Here is a 10,913-nt window from a genome sequence, read left to right on the forward strand (position 1 = left end):
GAAATGGGAATAGGGTGTTCTTGCTTTGGAGTATCATCAAAAAGACCACCAGATTTGAATGATCACATGAACATTATTGAGATAAAGAAGAGGCAGTTTCAGTTTCATGAACAAGATGATGATAAGAAGAAATTCATAACTCTCAGGGATCGTCTGTTAGCTTCGCCCCCGGTAAACGGGTACTACACTAGTATTAATGGAGATCATGAGATGTTACAGAGCCATTTTTATAAGCAAAACAAGGTTTATCCTTCCTTGGGAGAGCGAGAGGATTGTCCAGATTATGGATATAATAATCCAAGAGGCAGTTTCTCTAAGAAGAGACTTTTAAAGATTGATGAAGTTGATATATGTAATGAAATAGTGCCTTCATTGAGAAAAAGCAGAAGCAAAAAGACAAAGAAGAGGGTAAGTTTTAGATTGCCAGAAGAAGCTGATATATTCATCTATAATCTAACAGAAGAAGATGAGTAACTTCAGCTATATATATTTCTACATTGCTTCATTTAAATTCGGTTCTAACTGCTGCTTTTGATTGAGGGTTTTGTTTCTTCAATATTGTGTGGTCAAATTTGTCCTCTTTCAGTATTGTGTGCAAGTAAGGATTTAAATTTAATCATAAATTCTATCATATGATGAAAATCAGCTTTTGTTGTTCTTTATATACATAATTATAAATCAATTTGTATCACAGCCTCACCGGTAGATTAAAAGTCACAGATAAAATTACTTGGAATGAACTCCACTTAATTAGCATTTATGACAACAACAAAAGGATATTGTTATAACTGATAAGGATTGGAAGAAAGAGAATTAGAAGTTTTGATAAAAAAAAAATCAACAAAGAGATGGTTTTAACTTAAAATCAATAAAGTTTTCAAGTTTAACTTGAAGGAATTTTTTAAATTTTTTCGAGACACAAAAGAAGTTTTGAAACCTTCAATGATAAAAAATTGTAGTTCTTAACTATTTACAACAACTCAAAACTTCTCAATGAAGTTATTAGTTAAACCCGGGTCTCCTTCCTTGAATCCTCATTTCAACCAAATTGTGAGTTGTTGTAAATAGTTAAGAACTACAATTTTTTATCATTGAAGGTTTCAAAACTTCTCAATGAAGTTATTAGTTAAACCCGGGTCTCCTTTCTTGAATCCTCATTTCAACCAAATCTCTTATTCACATCTTTGAGTTCTAGCTTCTCACTTGGCTTGTAATCTTCCCCTTTAAAAGGAAACTTTTGGTCTATTGTTTTTTTTTTTTTTTTTTTATGGAAAGTTCGTTCTTTGTGAATCTTGTTGGCTTAGAGGATTCTCCTATGAACATTCGTCAACTCTAGAATCTATTAGGAGTTTGAAATTACTCGTAACTAGCAGGGCCGGCCCTGGGCATAGCCCAGGGTACGGCCGCCCAGGGCCCAAGGCTAAAAGGGGCCCAAAAAATTTAATTTTTTTTGAATATATATATATATATATATATATATATTTGTTATAAATTTAGTTATAATATCCATTAGGTTTAAAAATTGACCAAATAATATAATGTTTTAAATTTAAAATGGTCCCAAATTTCTATTTTTAGATTTTTTAGTATAATTTTTTTTTATTAAGGACTCATTATCTCTTGTGTCGCCTAGGGCTCCTAAACTATCACGACCGACCCTGGTAACTAGACTTCCCCCAAGTGAATGTGTTCGGTGCAAAGATTCTTTCTCCATTAGATCAGGTTTATGGCTGTCCTTTCGTCTCATTGGTCCAAATCTTATCTCCTCCACTTGATCAAACCTTATCTTACCCTTTTGACTGAACCCTGCTTCTTTGAAAAGGTTGAGAAAGGTTTAGGATAAAAGAAGGAAAAATTATAAAATTAGATCAAATGGGAGATCCATTTACATATTTAGATCATTTACCTAACATACTATATATCTAGATTATATTTTAGTGACTTTCTCAAAATACCCTTCATATATATATAACACTTAGAAATTTCTTAGTCTTTCTTCTATCTCATTTCCTTCTGATTTCGCATATTACGAAATATGCGAAGACAATATTGATTAAGGACATGGAATTTACTTCTCATATTTCGCAATATGTGAAGTATGAGAAGGTAATACTAATTCGTATAATGACTTTTACTTCGCATATTTCGCAATATGTGAAGCCTAAGAAGGTAATACTATTTCTGGAAAAAAATAAAGATTAAGCAGTAGATACTTACATTATTTCTGTATTTTACCATTGAAATCGACAATAACCATATGATAAACGCGGAAAAACACGAACAATAATGTCGAATAACCATACATTCGATTCGCACAAGAAGAAAAAAACCAAGAGACAAAAATAAACACGAAGATGAAGAATCATGACTTAATTTTCTAGAAACATGAAGATGAAGAATCGAGAGATAAATACAGGAAGAAGAGACATACATGGTGATGAAGAAATTGGTGATATAAAGGAAGAGAGGAAGATCAAAGGTCTGGGAAGGAGAAGGGAAACCGTGCACTTGGAAGAGGAATGGGAAGGGGAGGGTATTTTGGGAAAGTCATAAAAATATAGTCTAGATATGTAATATGTTGGGTAAATGAACTAAATATGTAAATAGATCTCCCATTTAATCCAATTTTGTAATTTTTCCTAAAAAAACAATGTTCAGGATTTGGAAAGGTGTACATTGTTGGGGTTTAGTGTCCTATAGACAATTGTTCTAGGATACAAACTTAATGTAAATGAATTGTTCTTTATATCATTTGTTTTAATGAGATATATGTTTTATAACTATATAAAGGCAATCCCTTTTAAGCACTAAATAAAGTCAAATAAAAGGAAATCCGTAAGTTTATTTAAAGTGATTATAAAGTGTTCATACAAGCATGAAGTGAGACAAAACTTTATAATAAACTAATAAACTTAAAACCACCCCAAGTCAAGTGATGTGTTTAGGATTGATATATCACTGTTGAGACTTGTATGTAACAATGTCTTCTATCCGACAGAAAGCTGATCTCACAAGCTTCATATATACAGATATCTGGACAGTTACATAGATCCGATGAAAAGTTGTTCATTAGGATTGGGGATCCGATTTGAGATAACAGGATGGGTAGATTCATCCTTGTCACCTGTTCATCTCATTGGTATTAATAGGTATAACTAATCCTCAGACTCAAAGGAATATTAATTGGTATTCTGGATTACGGAATGTGATGCTTTGACTCTGGTGTAACACGATCCTTAACAGAGATGACTCTGGGGTGTGAACAGTAGATGTTGGGTATCACAGGAAGTGATTGTGGGATCGTTATATATTGGATTGAGCATTTATCACTCCCGATGAATGGGAGATACATCCATGGATCGCTTGTGGAAGACTCGACTCTAAATCCTTGCAAGGTGATAGCTTAAGACTTGAAATACAGATTTCACTTAACCTATCTATTTGAGTTGACTCGGCCTGTACAAGTAAAACGAACGTCTCGCTATATGTGACTTGACATCATCCATAGTCATAAGATTCAGTTCAAGGATGTAGTTGATAAAGGATCGAATTATACTGTAACTAATACGGAAAGGTTAACGACAGAATCAACCTGTCTTCTTATAGCTCTGGGGGAATGATTACAGACTTGCTAATCACATACTCTGTACATCATTCCGTTATGCAAAGATTAAATATAATTCTTTGAAAATTAATTTAATAACGTTGCATATGGCTAGAAGCAATAAGAACCTAATGGGTCACACATAAGACTTGGAACCTAAAAGAGAGATAGGTGTTAATTAATTGATGGAAGCCCAATTGAGCCCAATAAGGCCCATAGACCAAGGGGGTCGAAATTCATGTAGCTAGGTACGTGAATAATTAATTTGATTTTGTTAAATCCTAATTAGATTAGGATTATGAATTAAATTAATTAAGAGATAAATAAGTTATGAGTTTTAATTAGATTATAATACTCCTATTATTATCCAATAAGGTTATTATTATTATCCTTAATATATTAGATATATAGTGAGATAATAATTAGGAATTCTATTCCGAATTGAATTCCTATTCAGTAACCTAATTCTATCTAACTAGGGATTAGATACAAGAGATTATAAATACCCCTCCCCTTTGAGATTTTCGAAATCCCTAAGTGCATTCCCTACTGAGATTTTCGAAATCCCTATAGTGAGAGAGAGAGAAAATTCGACACCCCTAGTTCGAGGACGAGATTTCTCTACGCCTTCCTTCCGATCAATTGATTTCATCTATTTCTTTTATCCTTGATCTTGTGTTGATTAGTTAGAGGCAATCTACTTTGGTTGCTATTCAACGGTTGATTCTAAATTAATCTTCCCGTGTTTGATTCCGTGTTTGGGAACTCGGAGAAGAGTTGTGGGCACTTCATTAACAACGGTAGATTGATCATCAAGAGGTAATTCTTCTTATCCCTCTTTATATGAAATAACGGTTAACGGATCTTGTGGTTTATGGAAATAGGTTAAAAATTTTATATTTCCGCTGCTTTACCTTAGCCTAATTTCCAACATACATTTCTAATAAAATTTTAGAGAAAAATATAACTATGTAGTTATATTATTATCACATTAAAAAAGGTCGAAAATCAAACTCAAATTATTAACTACTACCAAACTAATTACACGTTGGGGCCTGTTATGCCAAAAGCGAGAGAAACCTTATCTCTCTCTTTCCTTTTTTCACCCCATGTCGCCACGCGGAAAGGTTGTTTGCACTAAAAATAAAGTCCTCATAATGCATATTCTGGTGTACACTTTTTACGGGATAAACTTTTCTTTTTAGAAAACTTTTTCTTAAAAGAACTGTTTAGGAAAATTTTCATATTAAGAAACTTTTTACGTTTTCCTGGTACATCATTCATTTAGAATTTCCAAGAGTGAATCTCGGTTTCCCTTAGGGGAAACATCTCAAGGGGAACCGAGAGAAGACTTCATATAGTGAACTTCAAGGGGAACCAAGGGAAACCAATTTCCTAGAGTGAACCTCATAGGAAACCAAATTCCAACAGTGTACCTCGCGAAAAACCAACTTCCTATAGTGTACCTTGGGGGAAACCAACTTCCAATAGTGTACCTCGGGAGAAACCAACTTCCTATATTGTATCTCGGACGAAACCAACTTCCTATAGTGTATCTCAGGAGAAACCAATTTCCTAGAGTGAACATCATGAGATACTTAAGGTAAACCTAGAGGATCATGAGGTCATTTAATATTTATAACGTGTATTTTATGAGCCAATTAAAAAGCAGGAAAGTTAGAAAGCGTCATACTCAATTTATCGTGGAAGTCAAATTTGAGCAATTAATCAATATGGTGGAGAACGTGGATTGGTGGAAATAACAAGAAGTTGCTCCCAACATCTATAAAAGACAGAAATCATGATGAAAAAAGGACAACTCAATACACAATCAAGCAAAACTCTAGCAAATTATCCATAAACTTTAGCATTTTTTAGAACTATCATTGCAGTTTTTCCTTTTCAATTTTATTTCTAAGTATCGTTTAACCTCAGAAAATTTTAAAGTCTTTTTATTTTCAACCGTTGTTCGATTTTAAAAATTATTAGACGCACTCAATTTTATTTTATAGTTCGAGAATGCTATAATTTTATGGCACGCTGTATTTCCCACAAAGAGCCAAAGAATAGCATTTAAGTAAGGAAGTAAATGAAAAGAACTTTATATACTTGTGGATTTAAGGGGAACACAATTATGCCATAGAAAATAAAAGAAAAGGAAAGAGAAAAGGAAAAAGCCTTTTTCTTCATTTATTATTATGTTGTAAATTAAGGCAGAGAAAGAGAAGCGACAATATGAAAGAACTGTAATTTATCCAAAATGTCCTTGGCATGCTTTGTGCCTCGCCGTTCGACCCTTAAAAAAAGCTCCTCACTCAGCTTTTCTCCAATGTGGGCTTCAACAAGAACTCCGGATACACTCCGGCAGCTATTAGCCAAAGCTCGGCCAACCTCCGCCGCATCATCAGGACGGTCAACCACCAGAGGGCTCCCTCCTTTAAAAACCTCAAGCTTGTTAATGGTGAAACAACCATTGGCTTCAACCACTTCCTTAAATTCTTGTTGACTTGGCGCATATACTGGAATGTTGAAATCATCTCGCTTCTCGCTGCTCATAAGCCCCTGCAAATTTTATAATTAAAATGAGTAATGGGCCTGACCCAATAAAAGCCTGCAAAACAAGCCCATGGAGAAAAGAGGGACAGTGGTAATTACCAAAAAGAAGTTCCTAAAAGGGTGAAATTTGAAAGGTAAAAGTGGCATGATGAATGCCTCATCATAAAAATCAGAAAAATATTTTGCAAAAAGCATCCTGAGGCCCCTGATCTTTCATTGTTTGGTGCATTAAGCACTCGATTTTTTATTTAGACACATTAAGCCCCTGATCTTTCATCATTTGGTGCATTAAGCCCTCGATCTTTCATTTAGACACATTGAGCCATTGATCTTTCATATATGGGTGTATTAGGCTCTTCCGTAAATCAATTAATATATAGGTTTATTAAGGGCATGTTTGGTTAGGTTTATATAACTGCAGCGTTTCGCATTTTCTCTGGACACTGCAACATTTTGGAGCTTTTCACGAAAAGCTCTTTTCATGAACAGTTGTTTGTAGTTACTTGTTATTGATAAAATTACACTTCTTATTTCCATAAAATGTGCTTTAATTTTAACATTATTTTTATTTTTAGAACATAATTATCGAAAAATAAGGTTTTATTGTGTTCAATAAATTTTTTATTTTTTATTTAAATTATTTTTATTAATTTGTATAATATATTTTTTATTTTAGAATTTGTTATTTTTAGAATATCATTTGTTGTCACACCAAACATGCCCTTAATAAACCTATATATTAATTGATTTATGGAAGGACCTAATACACCCATATATGAAAGATCAAGGGCTCAATGTGTCTAAATGAAAGATCGAGGGCTTAATGCACTAAATGGTGAAAGATCAGGGGTTCAATGTGTCTAAATAAAAGATCGGGAGCTTAATGCACCAAACAATGAAAGATCAGGGGTCTCAGGGTGCTTTTTGCCATTTCATTTAAAAGATATGAGCTTTTAAGATAGGTGTTTTTAATTTAATAGGGATAAGACTAAAAATGGTTGACAAAGTAAAAAGGTAAAATTGGGTTAGTAGTGGTACTGAATGTAGACGACATTGGCCTACAAACTTATGATGAAGCCGACACAGTGTCGATTATAGCCTTGGGAAAAAGCATCATACGGTTAAGATTTTAAGTAGGGACATTTCATTTTCATATATATAATTATTCCTTCTTCTTCTGCGTGGCTTTTTTGCTTTATGGTCACCTATGCCTTAGCCAGATATCAGATTGTCCCTCCTTTCTAAATATAATTCAAACTTTAGGATAAAGTCTAAAACTAAAATACCTTTAATCTCCAAAGTACAGTTAAATTTTAAATATAATGATGGTATATTTTGTTATATAATATTATTATTTTAAAACAAAATCTTTTTAATAATATTAAAACAATAAGAAAAAATGAAAAAAATACGGGTTTGATGTAACAAAAATAATGAAAAATGGTGTAACCATTATGACCCTGCTTGGTAAAGAGTGTTTTGGGATAAAAAGAGCGGTTTTGACCAACTTTAGAGGTTTGACCACTGAAACCGCTAATTGGAGTGTTTGGTGGAGAGAGGTTTGGAAGATAGTTTTGGGATGAAAACGCTAATTTAGAAAAAGCTCTTAAAATGAGCTTTTTCAATTAGCGTTTTGCAATATTAAAATTAATGGACTTCTTTAACCCTAATAAATAGACTCCCTCTTCTTCTGCGCCAAAATTAATGCCCTTATTCGTCTTTTTGCACAAACCGCTATTGTCAATCAGCTAATTTTTACCAAACAGATCTACACAAACAGCTAATCAAATAAGCTAGTCAAATCAGCTAATGTAATCAGCTAACAACTAACAGCTAATTCCCAAACAGGGCCTATATCTAAATCTAAGTGAAACATGAAAGCAGATACAAAAGGATTTTTTTTAAAATATAGTCTTTGTAAAATAGTTTTCATGTGAAAATAGCGAAAAGCAAAGGAATTAGGAATGATTACATTACATACCTCAAGGACAAGATCATCCCAAGCATCCTGAAAGTGGGTCCCAAAGAGAAGGCCAGCCCCACCATGATCAGTGGGGTCCAGAGAAGTTCTGCCCAAGCAGACAAGAAACATGGAGCCACCTTTCTTGAGTTCTTGAGATCTAGCTTTAAGGAAAGCAGCTAAATCTGTTTGGAACTGTGTCTTGTATGCATTTACTGTCTTCTCTCCAGCACCATGAATATATACTCTCCCTCTATTGTATGCTGCTGATCTTTTCTCAACCACACTCTCCGGCACCTTCATTTATAAACAAACAAAACTAAATTATTAGCCTACATTTAAACACTATTATAACTTTGCTTTGGAAAGCATAAATGCTTTTTCAAAATTTATCCATAACCCTTTTCAACTTCCAACAATAATCATTTCATTTCTCTATCTTAATTATCAACCCAGCCCTATAAATTTTAGCTAACACTAGATCTATCTATTTTTATGATTAGGATAAAATTCTAGAGAATTTTTATGGTAAAATTTACAAATTATCTATTAATAAAGATCAAATTTTGATTTGGTAACGAATTGAACCCCAAAATCCGATAAACAAAAATACTCGTGTCAATTTGCATTAGTTGTTAGCCTTAACAAAAAATTAAAAGGATAATTAAGATTTTTTGAAAAAAAAAAATTAACTTTCACATGAAAAACATTATAATTTTATAATACCATTTATCAAATGATATAATTAAAGTCTTTAGTGATAGAGTTTAATACATCAAAAATTTAAATTAAATAGGGATAAGGTACAAAAATACCCCTAACGTTTTGGGTCAGGAGCAATTTTACCCTTAACGTCTAAAATGATGCAATTTTGCCCTTAACGTTTGTAGCCAAGAGCAAATTTACCCCTAACGTTGGTAATTTGGGTCAATTTCAGACACTATTATAAAACACATATATTTTTGTTCATTATTTTGCACCAATTGCATATCAATTCATTCTATAAAAAAAAATTTATGTTTTTTGTAATTTAATAATAGAATTTGAGATTAATATTATAAATTCGGTGAATTTTTTGAATTTTTTTTGTCTAATTCGTAGAAAAGACAGTATATTTTTTATTTTTATTTTTTATTTTTTTCACATCCCAATATTTGTTTATGATTTGTTACTGATAAAATGACGCACATTTGAAATGTAGATGATAAGATTCATGACCGAGAATACAGTTTGATGAATTATTTCTAAAATTGACCCAAATTACCAACGTTAAGGGTAAAATTGCTCTTAGCTACAAACGTTAGGGGCAAAATTGCACCATTTTAGACGTTAGGGGTAAAATTGCTCCTGACCCAAAACGTTAGGGGTATTTTTGCACCTTAACCCAATTAAATATAAAATTTCCGTATGTGAGCCATTTTGATTTGAAAAATTAATTATATTATTAAATTATAAAAACAATGGTTCTAATCTATTAAACTGCAATCCCAAAAATAATTAAAGTTCAATCATAGATCTTACAATAACTACCCTTCACTGTTTCTCTCTCTCAAATAAGTCCAATTCAAAAAAAATAAAAAAAATTCAAGACATGAATTCATTCATCCATGAAATTTAGAATCTAATCATCTTCTTTCAACCCTAAGCAAGGGATAATAATATTGTTTCATTGACTTTTTGACCATCTAAGGCCGGCAGTGTCTAAATTCAGATAAACCCTTGCTTAGTATTGCACTATATATATAATTATTAATAAATATAAATGTTGTGTATTAAATGGAATACCTGGGAGAGCCAGTGCAAGGAAAATGCAGAGTGAAATACATCAATAGACCTCGCCGGAAAAAGTCTCCGGTAAAAAGAACCCGGGACACCAGCAGCAAAGTAATTCCGGTGGCCAGTAGCAGCTAAACATTCTTCCATGCTTCCACCATTGTTAGCCAAAGGAGGAAGGAGTTGAAAGAGGGTATTGAAGTCATTACTGGGAAGATCAGAGAAAAAAGCTGAGAATTCCGGCGGCTCTAACCCGGAGGACTCATACCGTTTGATGATATGCTTGATGATGAGATCAATGGTGTAGATTGTATTAGTACCAGAAGAACACCCTAAGTCCACCACTTGGAATGGAATCTCAGGCCATGAATTGAGCTGCACTGTGTCTAGGGTTTCTTCAAGAAAGTGAAACATGGATCTAGCATGCAAAGCCTGCATAAATTTTTACATGGTTTTTTTAATAATAATAATAATAAAAAAGAATATTTATTTGAATTAATAATAAAGAAATGGAAGAAAAAAAGAACCTGAGCTTTAGAGTTATTGGCATAGCTAGCTTCTCCATTGCCACCTTTCATAGAAAGCAATTTCTCAAGCTTAGGATTAGAGATGACATTGACAACGTTGTTGTCTCCTATAGAACCCATTTGTCTTTCAATTTATGTTTGAGAATGATTGTTCAAACTTCCAGTAGAATGTAATAGAGGACTTGGCCTATATATATATATGGATAAGGATTGAATTTTCCCTCTATCTTTTTTGTAAAGTGTATATTCACCCATCTAGAAAATGAGTTTTTATATTAAGCATCGGGTTTTCCATGTCACTCGGAGGACCCCCAATTCACGTTTGCATACGTGTATTGTGACCCCATGTAATAATTAAAATAGTGGGGCCTCTCATAATATACGTGGGTCCATGTTACACGTGTCAAAATATGTATAGAATGTCCTCTATTTGACATGGAGAATTGAGTGCTTCTAATAATTTGTCCTAGATAATAAAGCAATTATATCTCTA

At 32.9% G+C, this 10,913-nt stretch overlaps 1 protein-coding gene across 1 annotated transcript; it reads right to left on the reverse strand.

Moving 5' to 3' along the window:
* Positions 1-5,721: 5,721 nt before the first annotated feature.
* LOC136220787 (indole-3-acetate O-methyltransferase 1) lies at positions 5,722-10,587 on the reverse strand. Its single transcript, XM_066008597.1, has 4 exons — positions 10,421-10,587; positions 9,906-10,325; positions 8,142-8,417; positions 5,722-6,166 (listed from the first exon to the last, which is right to left on the reverse strand). Exons 1-4 carry the CDS (start codon positions 10,538-10,540, stop codon positions 5,813-5,815), a joined length of 1,170 nt encoding a protein of 389 aa, XP_065864669.1. The 5' UTR covers positions 10,541-10,587; the 3' UTR covers positions 5,722-5,812.
* Positions 10,588-10,913: the final 326 nt, after the last annotated feature.

Source organism: Euphorbia lathyris, chromosome 2 (assembly GCF_963576675.1).
Source record: "Euphorbia lathyris chromosome 2, ddEupLath1.1, whole genome shotgun sequence".
Taxonomy (NCBI): Eukaryota; Viridiplantae; Streptophyta; class Magnoliopsida; order Malpighiales; family Euphorbiaceae; genus Euphorbia; species Euphorbia lathyris.

Excerpts from the sequence above, each read along its gene's own strand:
- LOC136220787 (XM_066008597.1), bottom strand. The coding sequence starts at position 10,540 with ATGGGTTCTATAGGAGACAACAACGTTGTCAATGTCATCTCTAATCCT. Across the intron at positions 10,326-10,420 it reads CCAATAACTCTAAAGCTCAG|GCTTTGCATGCTAGATCCAT; the intron begins GTTCTTTTTTTC and ends AAATTTATGCAG. Across the intron at positions 6,167-8,141 it reads GGGATGATCTTGTCCTTGAG|GGGCTTATGAGCAGCGAGAA; the intron begins GTATGTAATGTA and ends TAAAATTTGCAG.